The sequence below is a fragment of the Nycticebus coucang genome, chromosome 22 (genome assembly GCF_027406575.1).
Source record: "Nycticebus coucang isolate mNycCou1 chromosome 22, mNycCou1.pri, whole genome shotgun sequence".
Lineage (NCBI taxonomy): Eukaryota > Metazoa > Chordata > Mammalia > Primates > Lorisidae > Nycticebus > Nycticebus coucang.
In genome coordinates this window covers 52,000,573-52,028,543 of record NC_069801.1, presented here as the reverse complement: position 1 = coordinate 52,028,543, position 27,971 = coordinate 52,000,573, and the positions used below count along the sequence as shown (strand labels likewise).

The 27,971-nt window shown below is 40.2% G+C and overlaps 1 protein-coding gene and 1 non-coding gene across 5 annotated transcripts in view; both read left to right on the top strand.

Moving 5' to 3' along the window:
- The window catches only part of USP24 (ubiquitin specific peptidase 24), a 156,209-nt gene that overhangs the window by 12,415 nt on the left and 115,823 nt on the right, over positions 1 to 27,971 (top strand). For 2 of the 4 annotated variants that reach the window (XM_053575344.1, XM_053575347.1), the window contains exons 2-3: positions 22,940 to 23,102; positions 25,204 to 25,271. In XM_053575344.1, the coding sequence (XP_053431319.1) occupies positions 22,940 to 23,102; positions 25,204 to 25,271 (231 nt within the window). Of the gene's footprint in view, positions 1 to 22,936; positions 23,103 to 25,203; positions 25,272 to 27,971 lie in introns of all 4 variants that reach the window. The other 2 variants (XM_053575343.1, XM_053575346.1) reach the window with 1 other exon arrangement.
- LOC128575621 (U6 spliceosomal RNA) lies at positions 492 to 598 on the top strand. The gene has a single exon (XR_008377048.1). It is a non-coding gene; the product is annotated as a U6 spliceosomal RNA (small nuclear RNA).

Sequence of the window (27,971 nt, the reverse complement as noted above, 5' to 3'; positions counted from 1 at the left end):
GCTGTCGCCTGATCCCTGCCAGAGTCTATTCACACTTGCACGTGGTATTGGGTACTTAAAAATAAGCTTTACAAGTCAGTATGTAACTCCTTGAAACAGTTTACCACCTAATTGAATAATTATCTGTTTCCAATGTGTGTCCCTTATTTCCTTAAAATAAACTTTTCGTTCTCTGTGTATCACAGATATCAACTGGTATGTATTATATGCACTTGTCCCTTTGAAATTAACCCTTTTGAAGGATGCATTAGCAGGGTGTTAACATGCTAAAAATGTAACGTTTGCCTTGACTATGTATTTTAATGAAATAAAAACAGCGTGTGTTGATGAACTTTTTTACTTTTTAAAAAAATCAACCTTAAGGGCAGCACCTGTGGCTCAAAGGAGTAGGGCGCTGGCCCCATATGCCAGAGGTGGCGGGTTCAAACCCAGCCCTGGCCAAAAACAAAAACAAACAAACAAACAAACAAAAAAACAAAACTACATTTCTTGTGCTCGCTTCAGCAGCACATATACTAAAATTGGAACGATACAGAGAAGATTGGCATGGCCCCTGCGCAAGGATGACACGCAAATTCGTGAAGTATTCCATATTTAAAAAAAAAAAATCAGCCTTAAAATAATGCCGGTTCCTCTTACGGGTTCACATGCTTTTTCTTCTACCTGGCTTGCCTTCCTGGCTCCCTCCATCTTGGACCTAGGAGTTAATCCATAGCATTATCTGTGTGGCTTCCACTTGATCCTTGGTTTGATCCTTTCTCTACAAACCAGATTTAACATGGGTTTGCAGAGGGAGGGTGGGAACGTCCTCCTTATTATCTAAGTCTGGCAGGTCCCAGGAGGCTGACATGCTCCTGCTGCAAGTGCGGTTTATCACTTCGGCTGATGTTTTTCTGTCAGGACGTAATACCTGCCGTAGTATTTGCCGTTCATTCTCCTCCTCCTAGTTAAACGTCCCTTCTTGGGTGAATAGAAACCCTTACAGACTTCCGTTACAGCGTTTATCCCACTGTACTCATGTTGTTCTTTATTTGTCATCCCTACTGACCTTTGAGGACAGCGGCTGGTCTTCTGTATTTCCCATGGTGAAGTCCAGGGTGACACCTGACAGAGGAGGTGCTAAGTGAAATGAAAGAATCTTATCTGGAAAATATTTAGTTTGCATTACTATTTTTGGGACATCTTCTTTCCACTCACAAGTATCAAATGGTCTCTTACAGCTAATCTTGCCTGAAATAGCCTACTCTGTAGCTTGAAGAGTAGGCTTGAAGACTACATTTTTTGGTAGTATTTTAGCAGATTCGGTCATGATGTTTTATTTGTGGAAAGGAAAATTTTTTGAACTGTTTGCCAGTGTCTTTAAAATGGGCACAAGTTTTGAACATAACATTAAATTTGAAGTTTGATGTTCAGTAGCACTCCCTTTGCACTGTTCTTTCTTTAGCTCATATAAAAAAAAAATTGCACACAGGAAAGAACACAATGGATGCTAAAAGATTTGTTAGCCTTTACTAGGACTGTTTGCGAGTCTGTTTTTATATAGTTTTGCTACATGGCTTAGTTGAGGTCTACTTCAGTAGGGAGATGATTGGCAGACATCCTCATTTCTAGAGAGGAAAGAGAAAACAAATGTGCTTCACTGTAATTAAAGCAGGAGACTGATTTTTAGTGTTGTTTTTGTGTTAGATTGTCACATTTGTTTCATTTTTCTCTACAATATGATTAATGGTGTTACTATTAATCCAAGTGAGTTTACTTTTGAAGTAAATCTATTGAAACACTGTTCGTTTTTTCTCCTTTCTCGTCCCTTGTTTTGGTTTTTGTTGTTGTGACAGAGCCCCACCCTGTGCCCTGAGCAGAGTGCAGTGGCATCATAGCTCACAGCAACCTCAGACTCTGGACTGTGGGCATCCCACTGCCTCAGCCTCCCAAAGCCACTAGGATTACAGGCGCTCACTGTGGCACTCAGCTGGGTTTTTCATTTTTTTAATGAGTTGCGGGGGGCGGGGAGGGTCTCTTGCTCAGACAAGTCTCGAACTCCTGAACTCAAGCAATCCTCCCTCCTCAGCCTCCCACAGTGCTGGGATTATAGGCGTGAGCCACCCCTCCTGGAATTTCTCATCCCAATTTTTAAAAAAAAGTGTGTGGAAGGAGAATAGGAGGGGTAAAGAAAAAGTAGTATGGTAACAATTTGCTCAACACTGAACAATCTATTGAACAGTCTTTGGCTCACCCTGGCCTCAGCTAAGATATGGCCCCTGCTTTTAAAGCTCATTGCCTATTACAGTGGTGCTTAAGGGTGGGTAGGGATGGCTAGCATCAGATCAGAGTCCCTTGGGTTACTTTTTCAGAATGGTTTGTTGTTGTAAGGACCTCTAACTATCCTAGGGGATTCTGACTCAGTGGGCATTACTGGGAAAAATATTTAATAAAATGTTGGAAAATGGTCAACTACAAGTCCAAAGTGGGTAAAATTTGATTTGTATACTAGATGTATTTTTCCCAAGTTTGTTTGTTCGTTTGTTTCTTTCTTTCTTTCTGTCTGTCTGTCTGTCTGTCTATCTGTCTTTCTTTCTTTCTTTCTGTCTGTCTGTCTGTCTGTCTGTCTGTCTCTCTCTCTCTCTCTCTTTCTTTCTTTCTTTCAGATGGAGTCTCACTTTGTTGCTCTGGGTAGAGTTCTGTGGCATCACAGCTCACAGCAACCTCAAACTCTTGGGCTTAAGCAATTCTCTTGCCTCAGCCTCCCAAGTAGCTGGGACTACAGGTGCCTGCCACAACACCCGGCTATTTCTTTCCTTTCTTTTTTTTTGGTTGTAGTTGCCATTGTTGTTTAGCAAGCCTGGGCTAGGTTCTAACCCACCCGCCCCAGTGTATATGGCCAGCACCCTAACCATTGAGCATGGGCACTGAGCCCCAAGTTTTTATCTTGAACAGTTCCTAGTCTATAGAAGTTGAAAGAATACAGTGATTCAGCATTTGCAAATATTTTGTCACATTTGCTTTCTCTTCTCTGTCTCTAAAGAGACAGACACAAACTTTTTTGCCCCAAACCTTTGAAAATGTATTGTGAATATCATGTCACCAAACTCCTAAATACCTCAAAGTGTATCTCCTAAAGACAAAGACAGTCTCCTACAGAACTGTAATACTTTACCTTACAAAGGGAACTTAACATTAAATAGTAATATTATATATAATTTAGTCTATATTCAGATTTCCCCACATATATTAATATTCTCTGTAGGTTTTTTTTTTTTTTCTTTGAGACAGAGTCTCTGTTGCCCTGGGTAAAGTGCCATGGCATCATAGCTAACAGCAACCTCAAACACTTGGGCTTGAACAATCATCTTGCCTCATCGTCCCCAGTAGTTGGGACTGCAGGCATGCATCACTATGCCTGGCTAGTTTTTCTATTTTTAGTAGAAACGGGGTTTCACTTAGGCTGGTCTGGAACTCCTGAACTCAAGCAATCCACCCACCTCAGCCTCCCAAAGTGCTAAGATTATAGGTATGAGCCACCATACCTGGCCCTCTGTAGGCTTTTTAAAAATACCACAGTATTGGATCAAAGTTTATGTATTACATTTGATTATCATATCCCTTTAATCTGGATTCTAGAATTGTTTTTCCATCTTTTTAGTCTTTCTATACTGATGCTTTCAAAAAATGTAATCCAATTCTCTCTCTCTCTTTTTTTTTTTTTATTGTTGGGGATTCATTGAGGGTACAATAAGCCAGGTTACACTGATTGCATTTGTTAGGTAAAGTCCCTCTTGCAATCGTGTCTTGCCCCCCAAAAGTGTGGCACACACCAAGGCCCCACTCCTCCCCCCCGTCCTTCCCTCTCTCTGCTCTTCCTTTCTGCACCCCTCCCTCCTTTCTCTCTCTGCTCTCCCCTTCCCCCACCTCCACCGTGACCTTAATTGTCATTAATTGTCCTCATACCAAAATTGAGTACATAGGATTCATGGTTCTCCGTTGTTGTGATGCTTTACTAAGAATAATGTGTTCCATCTCAATCCAGGTTAATACAAAGGCTGTAAAGTCTCCATTTTTTTTTAATGGCTGAATAGTATTCCATTGTGTACATATACCACAGCTTCTTAATCTATTCCTGGGTTGGTGGGCATTTTAGGCTGTTTCCACATTTTGGCGATTGTAAATTGAGCTGCAATAAACAATCTAGTGCAAGTGTCCTTATGATAAGAGGATTTTTTACCTTCTGGGTAGATGCCCAGTAATGGGATCGCAGGATCAAATGGGAGGTCTAGCTTGAGTGCTCTGAGGTTTCTCCATACTTCCTTCCAGAAAGGTTGTACTAGTTTGCAGTCCCACCAGCAGTGTAAAAGTGTTCCCTTCTCTCCACATCCACGCCAGCATCTGCAGTTTTGAGATTTTGTGATGTTGTCCATTCTCGCTGGGGTTAGATGGTATCTCAGGGTGGTTTTGATTTGCATTTCTCTAATAGATAGGGATGATGAGCATCATTTCATATGTTTGTTAGCCATTCGTCTGTCTTCTTTAGAGAAGGTTCTATTCATGTCTCTTGCCCATTGATATATGGGATTGTTGGTTTTTTTCATGTGGATTAAGTTTTCTATAGATCGTAGTTATCAAGCTTTTGTCTGATTCAAAATATGCAAATATTCTTCCCCATTGTGTAGGTTATCTATTTGCTTTGGTTGTTGTCTCCTAAGCTGTACAGAAGCTTTTCCAATTCTCTTATTTTATTTTAAAGGCTTTTACGATTGAATTACTTTAAATGCCCACAGAGGTAATAACAAGAGCTGGACAAAAATAATTTATTTTATCAGATAATTTGTTCTCTACTTTGTTCTTGGTTAGTAAGATTGCATTTGTCAATATCTTTACTTTGATCTTTGATAGAATTTTAGCTTTTTTATTTATTTATTTTTTTGTAGAGGCAGAGTTTCACTTTATCGCCCATGGCAGAGTGCCGTGGTATCACACAGCTCACAGCAACCTCCAACTCACGGGCTTAGGCGATTCCCTTGCCTCAGCCTCCCGAGTAGCTGGGACTACAGGCAGAATTTTACCATTTTTAGAGGTAGGAGGGATCTTGGATCTTTAGGGAAACATTTTCATTTTATAGATGAAACTGAGGTATGGAGATGTTAAGTCCTATCTAAGACAGGGGTTCTTAACCAGGGGTGATTTTGCCCTTTGACTCTTGGGACATTTGGCAAAGTTGGGAGATCTTTTTGGTTGTCACAGCTAGACGGGTACTGCAGGCACCTAGTAGGTAGAGGGTGGATGTTTAGGATGCTGCTGAACATCTTAACAATATACAGGGCTGTCCTCATCATTAAGCCTAATGAATTATTTTATGACTAATAGATTAAAACAAATTAGAACATACTGCTTGAGAGATCAGAGAGTATCCTCCTAAAATAAAAATACAAAAGTGCTTTCAGGGGAGTTTTATTCCTGTAAGTAAAAATTTGTGCAGAATAACCATTTACAAGCACTTTAGATAACCATAATAGCACTTTACTTTTTTTTTATATGACATTTGAGTTTACAAAGCATTTTTACATACATTATCTGATTTAGTACTCACAAAAACCCTTTGTTGTTAAGAAGCAAAGCCAATAATAGCATTCTCCTTTCACAAGTGAGGAAATGAAGGTTCACAGAAAATAACAACCTATCTGATTGTGGTCAGGTAGATACTTGTCAGAATTACCTGGAGATAGATTTCAGTTGAAACTGTCTTCCAAAAGAAACAGGCAATCTCAAAATGTCCTAGCCTGGCCACGAGATATATTTAGAAAGGGGTTCTGGCATATTGCTGGGAACGTTGGATAGGGGATCTAGGCCTGAGATAAAACTTCAGACACTGGAAGTGACATGGAGAATTAGAGACACTGGAAATGGCATGGAGAATTAGAGACACTGGAAGTGACATGGAGAATTAGAGACACTGGAAATGGCATGGAGAATTAGAGACACTGGAAATGGCATGGAGAATTAGAGACACTGGAAGTGGCATGGAGAATTAGAGACACTGGAAATGGCATGGAGAATTAGAGACACTGGAAATGGCATGGAGAATTAGAGACACTGGAAATGGCATGGAGAATTAGAGACACTGGAAGTGGCATGGAGAATTAGAGACACTGGAAATGGCATGGAGAATTAGAGACACTGGAAGTGGCATGGAGAATTAGAGACACTGGAAATGGCATGGAGAATTAGAGACACTGGAAGTGACATGGAGAATTAGAGACACTGGAAATGGCATGGAGAATTAGAGACACTGGAAGTGACATGGAGAATTAGAGACACTGGAAGTGACATGGAGAATTAGAGACACTGGAAGTGACATGGAGAATTAGAGACACTGGAAGTGACATGGAGAATTAGAGACACTGGAAGTGACATGGAGAATTAGAGACACTGGAAATGGCATGGAGAATTAGAGACACTGGAAATGGCATGGAGAATTAGAGACACTGGAAATGGCATGGAGAATTAGAGACACTGGAAGTGGCATGGAGAATTAGAGACACTGGAAATGGCATGGAGAATTAGAGACACTGGAAATGGCATGGAGAATTAGAGACACTGGAAATGACATGGAGAATTAGAGACACTGGAAGTGGCATGGAGAATTAGAGACACTGGAAATGGCATGGAGAATTAGAGACACTGGAAATGACATGGAGAATTAGAGACACTGGAAGTGACATGGAGAATTAGAGACACTGGAAATGGCATGGAGAATTAGAGACACTGGAAATGGCATGGAGAATTAGAGACACTGGAAGTGACATGGAGAATTAGAGACACTGGAAATGGCATGGAGAATTAGAGACACTGGAAATGGCATGGAGAATTAGAGACACTGGAAGTGGCATGGAGAATTAGAGACACTGGAAGTGGCATGGAGAATTAGAGACACTGGAAATGGCATGGAGAATTAGAGACACTGGAAATGGCATGGAGAATTAGAGACACTGGAAATGGCATGGAGAATTAGAGACACTGGAAGTGACATGGAGAATTAGAGACACTGGAAATGGCATGGAGAATTAGAGACACTGGAAGTGGCATGGAGAATTAGAGACACTGGAAATGGCATGGAGAATTAGAGACACTGGAAGTGACATGGAGAATTAGAGACACTGGAAATGACATGGAGAATTAGAGACACTGGAAGTGGCATGGAGAATTAGAGACACTGGAAATGGCATGGAGAATTAGAGACACTGGAAATGACATGGAGAATTAGAGACACTGGAAGTGACATGGAGAATTAGAGACACTGGAAATGGCATGGAGAATTAGAGACACTGGAAATGGCATGGAGAATTAGAGACACTGGAAGTGACATGGAGAATTAGAGACACTGGAAGTGACATGGAGAATTAGAGACACTGGAAATGGCATGGAGAATTAGAGACACTGGAAATGGCATGGAGAATTAGAGACACTGGAAGTGACATGGAGAATTAGAGACACTGGAAGTGACATGGAGAATTAGAGACACTGGAAGTGACATGGAGAATTAGAGACACTGGAAATGGCATGGAGAATTAGAGACACTGGAAATGGCATGGAGAATTAGAGACACTGGAAGTGACATGGAGAATTAGAGACACTGGAAGTGGCATGGAGAATTAGAGACACTGGAAATGGCATGGAGAATTAGAGACACTGGAAGTGACATGGAGAATTAGAGACACTGGAAGTGGCATGGAGAATTAGAGACACTGGAAATGGCATGGAGAATTAGAGACACTGGAAGTGACATGGAGAATTAGAGACACTGGAAGTGGCATGGAGAATTAGAGACACTGGAAATGACATGGAGAATTAGAGACACTGGAAGTGACATGGAGAATTAGAGACACTGGAAGTGGCATGGAGAATTAGAGACACTGGAAATGGCATGGAGAATTAGAGACACTGGAAATGGCATGGAGAATTAGAGACACTGGAAGTGACATGGAGAATTAGAGACACTGGAAGTGACATGGAGAATTAGAGACACTGGAAGTGACATGGAGAATTAGAGACACTGGAAGTGGCATGGAGAATTAGAGACACTGGAAATGGCATGGAGAATTAGAGACACTGGAAGTGACATGGAGAATTAGAGACACTGGAAGTGGCATGGAGAATTAGAGACACTGGAAATGGCATGGAGAATTAGAGACACTGGAAGTGACATGGAGAATTAGAGACACTGGAAGTGGCATGGAGAATTAGAGACACTGGAAATGGCATGGAGAATTAGAGACACTGGAAGTGACATGGAGAATTAGAGACACTGGAAGTGGCATGGAGAATTAGAGACACTGGAAATGGCATGGAGAATTAGAGACACTGGAAGTGACATGGAGAATTAGAGACACTGGAAGTGGCATGGAGAATTAGAGACACTGGAAATGACATGGAGAATTAGAGACACTGGAAGTGACATGGAGAATTAGAGACACTGGAAGTGGCATGGAGAATTAGAGACACTGGAAATGGCATGGAGAATTAGAGACACTGGAAATGGCATGGAGAATTAGAGACACTGGAAGTGACATGGAGAATTAGAGACACTGGAAGTGACATGGAGAATTAGAGACACTGGAAGTGACATGGAGAATTAGAGACACTGGAAGTGGCATGGAGAATTAGAGACACTGGAAGTGGCATGGAGAATTAGAGACACTGGAAATGGCATGGAGAATTAGAGACACTGGAAATGGCATGGAGAATTAGAGACACTGGAAATGGCATGGAGAATTAGAGACACTGGAAATGGCATGGAGAATTAGAGACACTGGAAATGGCATGGAGAATTAGAGACACTGGAAGTGACATGGAGAATTAGAGACACTGGAGATGGCATGGAGAATTAGAGACACTGGAAGTGACATGGAGAATTAGAGACACTGGAAATGGCATGGAGAATTAGAGACACTGGAAATGGCATGGAGAATTAGAGACACTGGAAGTGACATGGAGAATTAGAGACACTGGAAATGGCATGGAGAATTAGAGACACTGGAAATGGCATGGAGAATTAGAGACACTGGAAGTGACATGGAGAATTAGAGACACTGGAAATGGCATGGAGAATTAGAGACACTGGAAATGGCATGGAGAATTAGAGACACTGGAAATGGCATGGAGAATTAGAGACACTGGAAGTGACATGGAGAATTAGAGACACTGGAAGTGGCATGGAGAATTAGAGACACTGGAAATGGCATGGAGAATTAGAGACACTGGAAGTGACATGGAGAATTAGAGACACTGGAAGTGGCATGGAGAATTAGAGACACTGGAAATGGCATGGAGAATTAGAGACACTGGAAGTGACATGGAGAATTAGAGACACTGGAAGTGGCATGGAGAATTAGAGACACTGGAAATGGCATGGAGAATTAGAGACACTGGAAGTGACATGGAGAATTAGAGACACTGGAAGTGGCATGGAGAATTAGAGACACTGGAAATGGCATGGAGAATTAGAGACACTGGAAGTGACATGGAGAATTAGAGACACTGGAAGTGGCATGGAGAATTAGAGACACTGGAAGTGACATGGAGAATTAGAGACACTGGAAGTGACATGGAGAATTAGAGACACTGGAAGTGGCATGGAGAATTAGAGACACTGGAAATGGCATGGAGAATTAGAGACACTGGAAGTGGCATGGAGAATTAGAGACACTGGAAGTGACATGGAGAATTAGAGACACTGGAAGTGGCATGGAGAATTAGAGACACTGGAAGTGACATGGAGAATTAGAGACACTGGAAGTGGCATGGAGAATTAGAGACACTGGAAGTGGCATGGAGAATTAGAGACACTGGAAATGGCATGGAGAATTAGAGACACTGGAAGTGACATGGAGAATTAGAGACACTGGAAGTGACATGGAGAATTAGAGACACTGGAAATGGCATGGAGAATTAGAGACACTGGAAGTGGCATGGAGAATTAGAGACACTGGAAGTGACATGGAGAATTAGAGACACTGGAAGTGACATGGAGAATTAGAGACACTGGAAATGGCATGGAGAATTAGAGACACTGGAAATGGCATGGAGAATTAGAGACACTGGAAGTGGCATGGAGAATTAGAGACACTGGAAATGGCATGGAGAATTAGAGACACTGGAAATGGCATGGAGAATTAGAGACACTGGAAGTGACATGGAGAATTAGAGACACTGGAAGTGACATGGAGAATTAGAGACACTGGAAATGGCATGGAGAATTAGAGACACTGGAAGTGGCATGGAGAATTAGAGACACTGGAAATGGCATGGAGAATTAGAGACACTGGAAATGACATGGAGAATTAGAGACACTGGAAGTGGCATGGAGAATTAGAGACACTGGAAGTGACATGGAGAATTAGAGACACTGGAAGTGACATGGAGAATTAGAGACACTGGAAGTGACATGGAGAATTAGAGACACTGGAAGTGACATGGAGAATTAGAGACACTGGAAATGGCATGGAGAATTAGAGACACTGGAAATGACATGGAGAATTAGAGACACTGGAAGTGACATGGAGAATTAGAGACACTGGAAGTGGCATGGAGAATTAGAGACACTGGAAGTGACATGGAGAATTAGAGACACTGGAAGTGGCATGGAGAATTAGAGAGAGCCCCTCCTACTGAGTAAAACAGTCTCACTGGGGAGCTAAACCTGAAAACAGATTTCAGCTCCATATTTGATGTTATGGAGGTAGACGAAAGTGCCTTAAATACAGCAAACTCTTTGGTACCTGTCTGCATATACAATTTGTGCTTAGGATCCCTTCCTCTTCTTTTTCATAAGATTTGTTAGGCACTTAGCATTCACTCATTCATTCACCAACTTATTTATTGGGCACCTACTTTGTCTTAGGGACTGTTAGAGATAATGGAACAAATAAAAATTCTGCCCTGATGGAGCTTATATCCTAGTGAGGTGGGAGAGACAACAAACAAGATAAATAAGTAAAATCTAGAATGTGAGATAATTATAAATACTATGGAAAAAAAGCAAGAAAGGGGAGAGATGCTAGACTCTGAGAAGGGTGTGACGAGGGCTGCTTTTTAAGTAGATTATTTGGAGAAGGCTTCACTGAGAAGTCATATTTGAGCAAAGACCTGAGAAAGGTAAGGAAGCAAACTGTAGTCATCTGAGGGAAGAGCATTCTAGGTTAGAGGTCAGCAAACTTTTCTATAAAAAGTACTAGAGAGTAAATATGTTAGGCTTAGAGGGCCACTTAGTGGCTGTTGCAGCTACTCAACTCAGCTATTGCAGTAGGAAAGCAGCCGCAGACTAGGTAAACAGATGTGCAGTAAAACCTTATTTACAAAAACAGGCAGGGGGTGGTACTTCGCCAGCTCCTGCTTCAAGTGGAAGGAACACCTAATGTAAAAACCCAAAGGAGGAACAGGGAGGGCAGAACTCAGGGACGGAAGAGTTGGAAAGAGGTCAGCTCCTTATTGTGGGCAACTGTAATGATAACTTCTTGTCAGAATGAGGAGTAAGGCACGGAGGGACTTGAACAGGGAGACAAGGTGATCTGGTAGGAAAGATGAAAGATCAGGAGTTGTTTTTGAACATTTAATTTAATGCCTATGAGGTACCCTAGTGAAGTTGCCAAGAAGGGATTTGGATATAAGAGTGTCTAGAGGAAAGGTCGATACTAGAGCTAAATTGTTTGCGTCTTCAGTTTAGAAATGGTCTTTAAACCGTCCATGCTCAGACAGGAACATCACTCCAACAGGAGGCAAAAACTGGTTCTTGGGAGAGGTGAAAAAAAAACCTAGATGTTACAATGGATTGCTCCAAAAGTCAGTCCTACTCAATACAATCTTACTCCTTAGTACTTAATTTCATGGGGGATGGAGCAATTAAAAAAAAGTCTAAAATGTTGCCTTGGAGGGGTGATAATAAAATCTGCGTTGAGAAACACTACCTTTGATTTGACTTGGTGATGGGAGCAAGGCAGTGAGGATAGGTGAAGTAGAGGACTGGGGACTGAGCTCAGAGGCCCGCGCAGTGTTGGGTGCCGGGGAGAAGAGGAGCTTCAGGAGGGGCTAGGGAGGTGAGAGCGCTGCCCTGGAAACCAAGTGAAGGTGTTTCCCGGAGGAGGGAGTGATCAGCTATGTTAAACTTGCTGATGGGTCAAGTAAAGTGAGGAACTAGAGTTAACCATGTATATGAGGTTGCGGTCTAGAAGTTAGATACTTACTTAGGACTCAAATATTACTTAATGTAATAGGATACTTTTGATGCAGAGTGGGTTCCCCTTTTCTTAATGGTGGTAAAAAATACAACATATAATACACTATCTTAATTTTTTTAAAGTGTATAGTTCAGTAGCATTAAGTATATTGTTGTGAAACAGATCTCCACAAATTTTTCATCTTGCAAACCTGAAACTCCATAACCATTAATCAACAGTTCTCCCTTTTCCTCTGCCCCTCAACCCTTGGTAACAACCATTCCACTCTGTGTTTCTGTGAATTTGACTACTCTCGATGCCTCCTATGAGTGGACTCATACAGCATTTTTCTTTTTGTGACTGGCTTATTTCACTTAGCTTAGTGTCCTCAGCTTGCTCAGGGTTTGTTCGTGTTATAGTATGTGGCAGGATTTCCTTTCTTTTGAAGGCTGAATAGGTCCCCTTTTTACCTACTTTCATAATACTTCATAAGAACAACATGCTCCTTACAAGATATTGTGATTTCTTATTTAATTATATTTTTCCCCTGACAGACTGGGTATTTTCAAGCTTCAAAAGCAAAATGTGTTTATCTTTTTTTTTTGAAACACAGTCTCTATTGCTCAGACCAGAGTACCATGGTATTGTCATAGCTCACGGCAACCTCCAACTCCTGGGCTCAAGTAATCTCCTGCCTCAGTCTCCTGAGTAGCTGGGACTACAGGTGCCCGCCACAACACCCAGCTAATTTTTCTATTTTTAGTAGAGATGGGGTCACATTCTTGCTCAGGCTGCTCTCAGACTCCTGAGCTCCAGCAATCCACCTGTCTTGGCCTTCCAGAGAGCTGTGATTACGTGAGTGAGCCATTGTGCCCAACCAGAATATGTTTATCTTATTAATCAATGTATTCACAGCCTTTGCAAGATCCTGTCTCAACCAAAAAATAAAAATGTTGACCAGGTGTAATAAGAGGCTGAGTCAGGAGAACAACTTGAGTCCAGGAGTTTGAGGTTTCAGCAAGCTGTGATGATGCCACTGCACACTAGCCCAGGCCAAAAAAAAGAAGACAAAGTACTTTGCTTGAAGATTTTGTTGAAGAGATGATATTTGAACTGGTTTTGAAGAAGAAATGGAAATTTATTTAGGCTGAAACAAGGAATTCTAGGGCATACCAAGTGGAGGAGACAGCGTAGAGCTGTGCATAATTTCATGAGAGACCTGTGCACAGGGCCTGGGAAGCTCAGTGCACCTGGAGCAGAGGAGTTTGGAAAGTGGCAGGTGAGGTTGTTTGTAGGTTGTGGTCAGAAGGCAGAGAGCCTCGCCTGCCAGTGCAGAAGGCCTGCTAGGCAGCTGGGAGCTGATGGCGGCTCCTGAGTTAGTGAGCAGTAGGGTCAGGTTCCTTTTTTTGGGTTTAAGTTAGAGTTGGGTTTTGTTCTGTTTTGTTTTTTAGAAAGCTCATTCCCATTTTGGCCCTTAGGGGTGTGGTGACAACAAATGGTAGAAGGGTCATCAGCTAAAGCAGTGCTCGGCTAAGAGAGGCTGGTCCGGAGAAATTTCTGAGGTAGAATCGTTGTGGTGATCAATTGGTGGAAAACATGACAAATTTTCAGAGAATTTTAGAGAAGTGACACATTGGAGTGTTTTTAGGGTACTCACGTTAAAGAGTCCTTAACAAAGAGAGAGAATCACTGGAGCTTGGAGAGGGACTGGGCGGCTGTGTGTCGGGCTGTTGTATTGCCTGGGCTGTTTGTCACGCTACTGTTTGCCCTCCGCCCTCTGTGTGGACGACCTCTCACCTGTGCAGGGACCTTGCAAACCAAGCACCATCCTCTATTTTTCACTGAAGAAAACTAAGGTACTTAGCTTATTCAGGATGACACAGGTAGCAAGTAGTGGTGACAAAATCTACATTAAGATCTGTTGGGCAGGAATACTTAATAAAGAAAACTTCAACAGTTAACAATGAAAGCTAAGTGCTTGTGCTAGAGAACCCCTTGTCTAGGACTGTAGATTAAGTTTTAATGGATTAAAACATACTGGTGCTTTGGAAGTAAAGAAATTTTCATTGATAATACCCTCCTATCATTCCAGATCTTGGTTTGGGGTGCATTATGTAAGTTCTATTTGATTTTTTTGATACAAACATCTTTGCCTCCAGACTGCAGTGATGCTTTTTGAGGCCATGCCATTCTGTCAGCTTTAGGAGAAATAGGAATAGATCCACATGTAATTAATCTAGTCTAGAGCCTGAGATTTGGAGAATCCTCAACTTAAATTTTTATCCCATTGTGAACACATGAGAGTTTGTTGGTGTTAGGAAAAGGATCATTTAAAAAATGTGACCTTGGGTGTGTAACTTCATCTTATTTTGAACCTTTTGTTTGCTCGTCTAAAAACTAAGGATGATAATTCTTACCTCCTGGGGTTTGGGAAGAATTACAGGATAATATATTTACACATTCCATAGTAATTGGAACAGTTTTTGACACATACCCAGGTGCTCGCTCAGTAGGTCTATTAGTTCTCCTTCTGCCATTCATTCATTTTGCTCTCATCTAAATTTATCTAAATCCCTTTTACTGTATCTCCCCTCCTTCCTGCTGTCTGTTAGAATTGAAAGTCCAATGTATTTAATTTCTTGAGATGTCCTAAGGAAACAGGGACTGGAATTGGCTTTTGTGATTCTGGGATCAATGATCTGTAAGTTCCTTACCTTAAATCTATGTGAAAAGAATACACCCTATGCATAAGTCCTTTGAAGTATAAGACAACTCCCTCTCATGAAAACCTTGTTTTTTGTACTTTCTGAATACAGTTACCCTTTAATATCCACGAGGAACTGTTTTCAGGATCCCCCTTAGATACCAGAATCTGTGGATGCCCGCGTCCCTCACATGGAAATGGTGTGGTATGCCGTGTCTAACGTGTATCCCCCTGTCTACTTTCAGTCATCTCCAGATTTCTGATAATACTTGATGCAATGTAAATAATTGTTATACTGCATTGTTTAGGGAGTAACAACAACAAAAAAATGTGTTCCATGGATGTGGAGGGTTGACTTTATATGAATAACCAGCAAGGTTAAGGTTAATGCTGGAGACCACCACAACAAGAAAGTTAGCCTTCGTAAATAGTTAGGAAATCATTCACTACTCATAACATGGAATGAAAGTGCATAGCAGCACAATTCGCAATTGCGAAGATGTGGAAATAACCCAGCCCATCAGTACATGAGTGGATTAATAAAATATGAGATATGTGTGCCATGGAGTAGTACTCAGCCGTAAAAAAAAATGGTAAGGTTGGCCATGGTGCTGTATATCCTAGCACTGTAGGAGGTTGAGGTGGAAGGATTGATTGAGCTCAGGAGTTAAAGACCAGCCTAAGCAAGAGCAAGACCCCATCTCTACTAAAAATAGAAAAACTAACCAGGCATTGTGGTGGGTGCCTGTAGTCCCAGCTACTCAGGAGGCTGAGGAAGGAGGATCTATTGAGCCTGAGGTTGTTGTGAGGTATGATGATGCCACAGCACTCTACCCCGGGCAACTGAGACTCTACCCTGAGTCTGAAAAAACAAACAAACAAAACGGATGATCTAGTATCTTTTTTAACAACCTGGGTGGAATTGGAGACCATTATTCTGAGTGAATAGGAGAATGGAAAAACAAACACCACACGTACGTGATACTAAATTGGAACTAGTCTGTTGACACCTATGTGCCCATATGGAAGTAAAACTCAATGGGAATCAAGTAGATGGGAGAGAGGAGGAGGAGTTGGGTTAATTCACACACATTCTGGGTGAAAGGCATACTTGTAACTTTGACTTAAAATGTACAAAAGCAAATTATATAATCAAAATGTGTATAGCCCTGTACTATTTTAAAATTAAAAACAAAAAAATGCATTCCAGGAAAACAGTTTGCAGATAGACTTGAGACACTTATGTATTAGTAATTTGCCTATACTTACTTGCCTATCTCTTCTTTTTCCAGGAAATAGTATTTTAGGATTTATTTTCTATAGTCTGAAATAACAGAAGGAATATTAGATCTGCATGTAACTGTCTATGAAATGCTTTGAAAAGTATTTAATAAGACTGACAATTTCAAGATTTAATGAAAGTTATTATAAATTAGTGACTTCAAATCAGATGCTGATGTTTGTGTGTTTTTCCTTAACATGCATAGACAGCACTGCTCATTGTCATTTATTTTCATTAATAAGCAAATCTGTTTTGAATCCTTGTGGAGTCTGTCTTTATTTTTCTATACATTGAGCAGAAATGTGGAAGTCCTTTTGAGCACATGTTGGCTAATAAGATTGTTCAGTAATCAGATTTAGTCTTAAACTTCCAGCAACATTGGCCATCTCTGACCTGTTAAGTTGAATAATTTTCTTTATCTGTATTTGTTGAGTCAATGGGGAGACAGGTGCTTAATCTCTGTTAGCAGGTAGTAGGCACTACCCAGTAGGTTTTGCTTCTTTCAACAAGGAAGTCTTACATTTTAATGGTGTATACTTGTTGAGTTCAAGAGCAGTTCATTTATTTTCGAGTCTTTTTTTTTTTTTTTTTTTTTTTTTTTTTGTAGAAACAGAGTTTCACTTTATGGCCCTCGGTAGAGTGCCGTGGCGTCACACAGCTCACAGCAACCTCCAACTCCTGGGCTTAGGCGATTCTCCTGCCTCAGCCTCCCGAGTAGCTGGGACCACAGGCGCCCGCCACAACGCCCGGCTATTTTTTTGTTGCAGTTTGGCCGGGGCGGGGTATGAACCCGCCACCCTCGGTATATGGGGCTGGCGCCCTGCTCACTGAGCCTCAGGCGTCGCCCTATTTTCGTGTTTTAAAAACTTAATGAAGGTGGTTTTCTAAATAAATATTAAACTGTTACTACAAGGCTTGCATGATGATATTTTAAAGCTCATCTGCAGGGCCTGTGGTCCCAGCTACTTGGGAGGCTGAGACAGGAGAATTGCTTGAGCCCAAGAGTTTGAGGTTGCTGTAAGCTGTGACACCACAGCATTCTACCAAGGGCGACATAGTGAGACTCTGTCTCCAAAAAAAAAAAAGCTCATCTGCAGGGGTTAGGTAAATATTTTTGTGTACTTAGTCTCTGGTTAAGATATTACCTGTTCATTTGCATTTTTTAAAGGGGCCATATGTCATTGCTGGTAATGACATATGTATGAACATGTCTAATTACAATTTAAAATATAAAAGTTATCATGCAGGAAAATATTTTTGTCAAAGTAATCTATATGTTAAATCTAAATATCTTTGCTAAACTAGGGCTAGATTCAAACTGTATGGCAACAGCATTTATCAATTCCATTAAAAACTTTAGTTCTAACAATTATAAGTATTACACTGATCTTCTAAGTAAGTTAACAATAAGCCTTAGTCTGAACTTTTTGCAAATAGATGAAGTTATAATCACCATTAGTTGAATTCCTACCATACTTAATGACTTTATCAACTATTATGCGAATGGTAGAGACCCTGTTTGTATTTTCATTTGTATTTATGGGCATAAAAAAGATTATAAGGCTGGGTGCGGTGGCTCATGTCTGTAATCCTAGCACTCTGGAAGGCCGAGGTGGGTGGATTGCTTGAGCTCACAAGTTCTAGACCAGCTTAAGCAAGAGTGAGACCCTGTCTCCAAAAAAAAATAAATAAATAAAGATAGCCAGGCAACTTATAGTCCCAGCTACTTGGGAGACTGAGGCAAGAGAATTGCTTGAGCCCAAGAGTTTGAGGTTGCTGTGAGCTGTGACACCAGTGCTCTCTACAAGGGGCAAGAAAGTGAGACTCTCACAAAAAAAGATTATATATAAAATAACCTAGATTGATGAGGATGTATTCAGCAATAATTGTCTTCATTTTAATTCTTGATTGGTCAATTCAGAAATCATAATTTAATACTTTAGTTCATTTTTTCTTGGATGACTGAGTATATGCAAGATTTAGTATTATTAGAAATTTTTCAGGTTAAAAGTGTCATTCAGGAATTGTTGGGGAAAAAAAGAATTGTTGGCAAACTAATTTCTCTTCTTCCTCAGAGACAGAATTATCCATCTCTAACAAATGTTGGGTTTGCATGAATATAAATATTTTATAAAAATTAATTATTTTTTAATTTTAAATGAAATTGATGGACTAATAAAAAGCAGTCAAGACATTGCCTGAAGTAGTCTAAAACCTAAAAATGTTGAGGTTTTATTACTTAATACATCCAAAAAGTAAATTAGTACTGGTTCTGAAATAATACGGTCCATACCCTCCTACCTTAAACTCCGCGGCAGGCACAGTAACCCTCACTGCGTCACACGGGGACACCGCAGGCGGCTTGGTGCCCCTTCCCCCTTTGTTTGCTGCCACACACACCTTGTCTAGAGCGTAGCACACTTTTGATAAATGTTTCTAATCAATTTAGAATTAGTGATCATTAATAGTTACTTTCGTATCATTTGGATGTGGCATCTAATGAGAAAATACTATGCATTCCAGAGTTCTTATTTTGAAAGTCCAATCTATTATGTCTGTTGGGAGCTATTTTGCAGTAGGTCGGTACTGAGCTGCTGTGGGTGTGTTCTCTTGCTCAATATGTAATTTTTGCCAAGGACAGGCGCTATTCAACATGATGACTCAAAAATACTAAACCAGCCTGAATACGGGTCCCCGTCACTGTCTTCCCCCTGCGGCTCTTCATCTCTCTGTGCTGCTGCTTGGTGTCAAGGCCTCCTCCTGTGTACAGCACATCTGCTTCCTCCTTTTTTAAGACCAAGAATGTTAACTGCTTAGGAGACAACATGGTATTTTTCACCTGTCAAGTCTTAAATATATTGTTTTAAAAGTTGCTGTTTTAAAACTGTTTAACAGCCATATGTATTATATTTTGTAGATCCTTAGGTACAGCTCTGTTTTAAAATTCTTAGATACATATATGTATATGTATGTTCAAATTTAGTGACTGTAATTGAACTTATTTTTGTTAATTCTAATAGCAGTTTTATTGAAATGTAATTCACATATTGTAAAGTTCACCCTTTATTATTATTATTAATTTTTATTTTTTTTGAGGCAGTCTTACTCTGTTGCCCGGGCCTGAGTGCCGTGGCCTGGGAGCTCACTGCAACCTTCAAACTCTTGGGCTCAGGCAGTCTTCTTGCTTCAGTTTTTCTATTTTTAGTAGAAACGAGAGCTCATTCTTGTTCAGGTTGGGCTCAAAACTCCTAACCTCACGTGATCCATCTGCCTCAGCCTCCCAGTAAAGTTTATCCTTTCAAAGAGTGCATTTACAGAATTTTGCAGCCCTTGTTACCATCTATAGATTATAGATTTTCTTTCTTCATAGTGACCTTTGATACACAAAAGTTTTAAATTTTGATGCAGTTAAATTTATGTACTTTTTCTTTTGTTGCTTGTGCTTTTCTAAGAACTAATTATCTAATACAAGGTTATGAAGATTTATTCCTGTGTTACATTTTGAGTTAACTTTTGTTGATGGTGTGAGGTCGGGGTCTAGTTTTATTCATTGGCTTCAATATATTCAGTTGTCTCAGCACCTTTTGTTGAAAAGACTGTCCTTCCTCTGTTGAATTGCTTTTATGTGCTTTTGTCAAAGATTGTTTTGTCACCCTTGTTGAAAAAAAATCAATCGACCATAAGTATAAGGTTTTACTGATGGATTCTCAGTTGCAGTCCGTTGATACTCACCTGTATATTTATCTTCATGCTAGTGCCATAGTTCCTTGATTACTGTAGAATTGTAGTTTAAGAAATGTTAATTCTTTCACACTTTTTTTTTAATACTATTTTGTTTATTCTGGGTTCTTTGCATTTTTGTTTGAATTTCAGGATCAGATTGCCAGTTTTTTGCAAAGAAGCTGCAATTTTGATGCTGATTATGTTGAATCTGTAGACCAATTTAGGGACTTGCTGTCTGAACGTTAAGTCCCAGTCCATGAATGTAGGATGTCTTTCTGTTTATTTAGTTCTTCTTCTAATTTCTTTTAGTGATATTTCATAGTTTTCAGTGTAAAAGTCTCATACTTCCTAAGTATTTTGTTCTTTTTGATGTTATTATAAACAGAATTATTTTCTTTCTTTTTTTTTTTTTTTTCTGTAGAGACAGAGTCTCACTTTATGGCCCATGGTAGAGTGCCGTGGCATCACACAGCTCACAGCAACCTCCAACTCCTGGGCTGAAGCGATTCTCTTGCCTCAGCCTCCCGAGTAGCTGGGACTACAGGCGCCCGCCACAACGCCCGGCTATTTTTTGGTTGCAGTTCAGCCAAGGCCGGGTTTGAACCCGCCACCCTTGGCATATGGGGCCGGCGCCTTACCGACTGAGCCACAGGCGCCGCCCCCAGAATTATTTTCTTAATTTTATTTTAGGATTGTTCATTTTTAGTGTATAGAAATACAGTTAAATTTTGTATATTACCATTGTATTCTGCAACCTTGCCAAACTCATTTATCAGTTGAAGTAGTTACTCTGGTGTGAATTCTTTAGGATTTTGTATATGTGGGATTAGGTCATCAGTCAATAAAAATAGTTGCTTTATCCTTTGTTATCCGAATGCCTTTCTTTTCTTATTTTGCCTAATTCCCTTGACTAGACATTCAGTACAAGCTGGGTGGAAGCTTTGAGAACAGATGTCCTTATCTCAGAGGAAAGCATCCAGTCTTTCACTGTACCTGTGATATTAGCTGTAGGCCTTTTTATAGATGCCTTTCATCAGGTTGAGGAAGTTCCCTTTCATTTCTAGTTTGCTGAGTACTTTCTTTTTTTTTTTAAATCGTGTGGAATTCCCTCATAGCATGGTGTTTTGGTTCCAGGAGTGACTGTCCCGAGAGGGTGAGCCGGGAGGAAGCTGTGTCCCCTCCCATCACCTGGACTTGGACACAATGTATTGTCTCTTCTGCTATTGTCTGTTCATCGGGGCAGGCACACAGGGGATCCCACCCTGGTTCAGAGACAGGGAATAAATGCTGCCTTTCGATGGAGAGTGGCAAGGTTCTGGAAAGCATGTAGGATCAGAAATATTGTCATGACAGGGAGCATTGTGCCTGTCAAGAATTCAATCCCAGAAACCACCTGGATGCAGAAAGCTGGAGAGGAACATTAGGGGATAGGCCTTTCAGAGCCTTATAGACCACGCAGAGGTGATGTGGGTTATCTTAAGAATGAAGGCAAGCCATGAAAGTGTTTTAGGCTTAACCTCAGATTTATGCTTTGAAAAAATCAGAATGGAGAGCAAATGTGTGTGAGGTAGAGAGAACAGTTTGGAAACTGGCAAAATAATCTAAGCCCGCGGTTCTCAACCTGTGGTTCACGACCCACAGAAACTGTATTAAAGGGCTCCAGCATGAAGAAGGTTAAGAACCACTGATCTAAGCATAAACCATGGCAGCATGGGCTAAGAGATAGATGTGGAGATGGACGGAAATAGAGGGATTTGAGAGAAATTTAGGAGGCGTGATTACCAGGTGTTGGGGTGGAGTGGAAGAATAATAGGTTAAGAACCATTCCCTGGGCTGGGAACAAGGGTGTGGTGGCTCCCACCTGTAATCCTAGCACTCTGGGAGGCTAGCAGGTGGATCGTTTGACCTCAGGATTTCAAGACCAGCCTGAGCGAGAGTGAGACCTTGTCTTTACTAAAAATAGAAAAACTAGACAGGTATGGTGGTAGGTACCTGAGGTACCTGTAGTCTGAGTTACTTGGGGAGCTGAGGCAAGAGGGTCACTTACGCCCAAGAGTTTGAGGTTGTCATGGCAGTGTGACAGAGAGACTCTGTCTCAAATAAAAAGAAGGATTCCCCGGTTTCTGGCTGTGCTACCAGATGAATGTGGTGCCTTCTATGGGATGGAGAACGAGAGAAGTAGACCAGAATTGAGGGGGAAGGGTCGTGAATTTGGTTTGGGGCACACATTTAATTAGAGAAGATGTCAAGCAGGCAGTTGGATTTATGTGTCTGAAGCTCAGAGGAAAGGTCTAAGCTGGAGGTGGACATTTCTGAGTATTCTGCAGATAGGAGGTAATTGAGAGGTTGAGTGTGGACGAGGTCATCTAGGGAGGTAGATTGGAATGAAGAGAGAAGAGGTTTGAGGAACCCAAATATTTGATGACCAGGAAGGGGAGTGTGTACCAGACACACCAGGAGCAGCCAGACCCATGGGAAGAGAACAGGGAGTATGCTGTCCTGGGCAGAGCAGATGATCCTGAGAAGCAAGATAAAGGCAGACACGTGCGATTGGATTTAATGATACCGAGTTCAATGGTGAACTTAACCATAACAGTTAGGGGGAATAAAGACTCTGGGATCCAGATTGGGGTGGTGTCAGGATTGAGTCCCTTGGTACAGAGGCAGAGATGGAAAATATAGGTACCTCTTTGAAGAAATTTATCCTCTCAGTGAGAAAAAAGGTGGGGATAGGATGGCTGTTGATGAAGGTAGGTTAATATTTTACCATGAGAAATGGAGTTCATTTTTGAAGAAAGAGACGAGGCCACCTTCTGAGAGAGTTGAGATGCCAGAATGATAATAGTTGGGAATATTTGAGATATTCTTGGTAAAAGATGTGACTGTGAGAAAGAAAAGTGGGATCCGTACTGGTGGTGGTAAGAGCCACCCTTGGTTCAGCATTTATGCTGTGTTAAATTATAAATTCTTAGAGTAGTCACTAATTAGTTTATTTGCTTTTAATCTTAATTCCCTTTTTGTCAGAAGAATGATGAAAATGGAAACTGTTCTGGGGAAGGAATTGAATTCCCTACAACAAACTTATACGAACTGGAAAGCCGTGTTTTAACTGATCATTGGTCCATCCCTTACAAGCGGGAAGAATCACTAGGCAAATGCCTCTTGGCCTCCACCTACCTGGCAAGACTCGGTAAGTCTTCAGACACAGAATGTGAGGGAGTTTTTTTCAGAGGAGGCCTGAGTTTCGTCTTAGCTCTTACTATTGCCTGGCTGTGTGAGATTAGTTATTCTCTTAGTCTTTGTTTATCCCCTGTGGAATAAAAGCTTTGAACTTAGTGAACTATTTTCTTCTAGCTACAAGAAAGTGTTAAGATTATTTAAAATACAATAGAAAGCTTTATGGAAATTGAAATTAACTTTCCACAGAAGCTTGGAGTACTTTAAATTAAGACTTTATTCAGCAGCTTTTTTATATCAAAGAAAAGAAAGTAGTATTTACTTAACAAACTTTTTTTTTTGAGACACAGTATCAGTATGTTGCCCTCAGTAGAGTGCCGTACCATTACAGCTCACAGCAACCTCAAACTCTTGGGCTTAAGGGATTCTTTTGCCTCACCCTCCCAAGAAGCTGGGACTACAGGCTCTTGCCACAACGCCCAGCTATTTTTTTTAGTTATAGTTGTCGTTGTTTAGCTGGCCCGGGTCAGGTTCGAGCCTACCACCCTCGGTGCATGGTGGCCGGAGCTGTAACCACTGTGCTACAGGCACTGAGCCTACTTAACAAACTTTTTGTGCTTATTAAGCAGCTGGCACTGTCTTTAGTGCTTTACAAATATTAAGCTAATAGAGTGATAAAATATCACTAGGTTGGAAGAACGGGTGTGAATATTAGGAAACATCTATACTATAAATCTATAAAAGAGAAAACTTATTTTTCATATTGAACTCAGGTATAAAATAAAATGAATAAGGCCACTGCTTGTGGACTTTTTTTCCTGCTTGTGGGCAGTGCCTGTGGCTCAGTGAGTAGGGCGCCAGCACCATATACCCAGGGTGGCGGGTTCAATCCCGGTCCCGGCTGAACTGAAACAAAAAAGTAGCCAGGCCTTGTGGCGGGCGCCTTTAGTCCTAGCTACTTGGGAGGCTGAGGCAAGAGAATTGCCTAAGCCAAGAGCTAGAGGTTGCTGTAAGCTGTGATGCCATGGCACTCTACTGAGGGTGATAAAGAGAGACTCTGCCTCTCCAAAAAAAAAAAAAAAAAGAGTGCACATGGCTTACTACCATGATTAAATATGAGACATATCAAAAGGAAATGTTTTGATGAGGACTAGATTTCATCCTGACAGGCTTTTATGATCCATTTATGACTGGCTTCTCAATAGCAGCATTGATCGAACTCCTGTAAGGAAGGATCTGTGTACTCTGCTAGACAACCGATCTGAAAAAAAGGAAATGGGTACAGAAGTGTTCCCAATGATGGCAGAATCCATTATTGAGTTTAAGAAGGAAATGCATTTCTTTCAAAGGGTGATTTTATAGTAGATTCATTCATTCATTCACTTAGCAAGTCTGTTTGTTTGTTTGTTTGTTTGTTTGTTTGTTTTCTGAGACAGAGTCGCACTTTGTTGCCCCGGTAGAGTCCTATGGTGTCAAACTCCTGGGCATAAGCAATCCTTCTTCCTCAGCCTTCCTAGTGGCTGGGACTATAAGCGCCTACCACAACACCAGGCTAGTTTTAGAGATAGGGTCTCACTCTTGCTCAGGCTGATCTTGAACTCCTGAGCTTAAGCAATCCACCTGCCTTGGTCTCCCAGAGAGCTAGGATAATAGGTTTGAGCTACTTAGCAAGTATTTATCTACTGTGTGAATTGTGCCAGACACAGTTCTGTGTATTTTATTACACAGAATTCATCAGTTAATCTTAGGGGAGAAGAGTGATATTGGCATTTATTGAAATAGTTGTGTTTATTTTATAGAATTGTTTAGGAAACCAGTAATGGCTACTAAGAAGCTGCTGTTGGTGTTTTATTAGCTATTTAATCAGATCATTGAAGTTACTCTGACATGCAAATATAAGTTCAGCCATTTCAGCTCTAATTATTATTTATTTAGTCTAATACTATGTTCTCAGCCTTTTCCTTCATCAAAATGTATATATTTTACTTTTAATGATCCCTAAGAATTGAGGTTTTTATAAGAGATAGTTCCATATGTATGAATTTAGAATGGTATCCATGATTTCTATAAACTGCCTAAGATCTAAAGTATATTCTTTCATTTATTTTACTAAGGTCTTTCTGAGTCTGATGAGAATTGTAAAAGGTTTATGGATAGGTGTATGCCTGAAGCATTTAAAAAGGTAAGAAATATGTGCTTATTTGATTTTTGTGGGGAGGGGGCTGTAAAATAGACAAGCTTTTTGTTTTAGTTTTAGTTTTTTATGTGTTCAGTTTATGAATCTTGTTCAGCTGAGGAATCCTCTGACACGAAAAAAAGTAGCTCTGAATTTGGAGCTTATGAATGATTTACTCTTCTTTTGCATGCACTTTTGGTCAAATATAACTTTCACCTCTTACTATCGAATTGCTAAATAGGGTAAGGCTTAATTATACCAGAAAATTGTACATACTAGTAAAGTAAAAATTGTGGCACTGAGAAAGGTAGTATAGTATTTATAAAAATATGAGCAACTTTATACTGAGACAGAAGCAGGCATTTACATGACTGAAAGTTTGACTACTTTAGGTATTTCTTTTGGGCAAAATGGCATGCACATGACAGCATCTCTATCAGAGCCAGGATGATCTGCTCCCATTCTGGTCACATGTCTTAGGAAGCAATTTTTGTTGACAATGGGAATTAGAGATCACGGAAATTGTGCTTCTGAGAGCAGACTGATTCAGCACGATTCCCTTTTCAGCACTTGAGTCTTGAATCCTCCTAAGACAGGGACTGTGTTTTTCCTAGACATGTATACTGTCCTCCCAGCATGTAAGTGCCTAGCTCATAGAAAAAGCACAATAAATATTGAATGAGTAAGTGAGTCTCCTGCTGTCTTAACTTCTGGATTTTGACACCCCTTTTTGTCCTACTATGCAAGTAAGTCATGAGAACTACAAATGGGCAAAGACTGTATTTATCTTAAAACCCAGTGAAACAAACCTGTTTATTTGCAGACAGTTATTCCCAGCTGCATTTTGGTAGACAGACTCTCCCTTGACTCAACGCTTAAAAACTATCAAAATTAATTTTAGAGATAAAAGTAGCTTCATCTTTGAAAAAGGAAAGAAATCTTTTAAATTGTCCTTCGGACAGAGATTATATGAAATCAAGATTTATCATCAATTTAGATTAATCTATCAACCAATTAATTCTTTTAAGAATTATAGTAGCTTTTTAAAAATAGCAGATTTTTTTTTTTATAATGTAACATACTATGACATATAATATTTGCCCACATTTACAGAGAAGGAAAATACAAGTTTATTCAGAGTCATGGAAAAGGATTTATTAGTCTAAGGAAAGGACCTTCAGGTTAAGGATCTCCAGACCCAGAAAGCCCAGTATCAAGTAAGTTCCCCAGCAAGTTGGGTAGTTGGAGTATAATACTCTAACTCTGTGCAGAGATGCTTTAGAGAACTGTTTTGGTAGCAGTGTAATAAATGGCCACATGGTCGGTAGGTTATTTTTCTATAAAACTCCAAGTTCAAAGGTACCCTGTGTTATGTTATTCAGTTTTTTTAATGTAAAAATGTTAACTTCTCTTACAGTTTAGAGCTATTAAAAGATTCTCTTCCCCATCAATTGGGCTTACTTTCTTTTATTAAATCAGAAGAGCCACGGAATTCAGTGCGCCTGCCTCCGTGCTTGGCTGCCAGAACTCAGTAGGATTTGATGTAATTGGTACTACTTTCTTCACTGTTCCCTGGGACAGGACCGGCCCTCTCCCTTCCCCAGGCTTTTCTCACAAACTGCCTTCTAACATTTTTTTAGCAGTAACGGTATAAACAACAAGTGATTGCACAAAAGGAGCCTTGTCATCATTTCTGTGTTCTTCAACATTTACCTCAGCCTTGCATCCTTTATTACTACATTCGGGCAGGGAAGGTAATTTAGGTTTGTCCATAGGTCACAGTTCTGTTTACATCTTGTGTGCATTTTCTCAAGGGAAAGCCTATTTTTCCCTATCTCAGAATTCTACAAGGTGGACAGAGTTACATTTTCAAAGTGAAAAATGAACAAATGAGAATGGTACAAGAGGGAGTGGTGCTTAATCCACGTATATTTTTATTTTGCGACCACATGAAGCTTCTTAAATGCTAATCTTTGCTTTGTTATCTAATTTTTATGTATAAGAGGAATATATAGTCAGGCAAAATATTGTTGCAAAAAATGGTAACAAACTATTTTCTATAAAATCAATCTTAGGATTTTTGCTTATTTGAGCAAATAGTGCTGCTAATTGCTACTTAGGAAATCTGGAACTGAGGCTTTTCTCTGCAGCCACTGCAGTCTGGGCTCTTTCAGGCTACTCATTTTAAGGGGTTCTTAGTGTGGTTGAGGAAATTTTTATTGTACAGTATTTTCTTTTTGAGGAGAAATCTTACAAAAACATGAAACCACTGTGTACATTTAAGTGAGATTTTTGATTTCTCATTGCCTGTTCCGGCGGTTCCTAACCGAGATTTCCTTAAGGGCTGTAAGACTGAGGATTGGAGGAATCCAGGTTCTCTACTTGTTGATGAGTCTAAGAAGCTATCTAATGTTAAGATGAACCACTACTTTATATTCGGTGTTTATATTTAAGAAAAACTGCTGCTGCGTAAACAGTGTTATGATGTCTTTTCACTTAGACCTACTTTAGATTTGGTTAACCATTAACAAATTAAGTACATACTAAAAAGAAAGTATAAGCAAAATGAATTGGTAAGATGTTTTTAAAATTTTTTCACATTCAGAGTCCTTCTGTCATCTGATCAACAGATGGAAAGATATCATTTTATTTCTGAGATGTTAAAAAAATGTGAGAAGAATATGTATATTAAAATTCATGAGATAT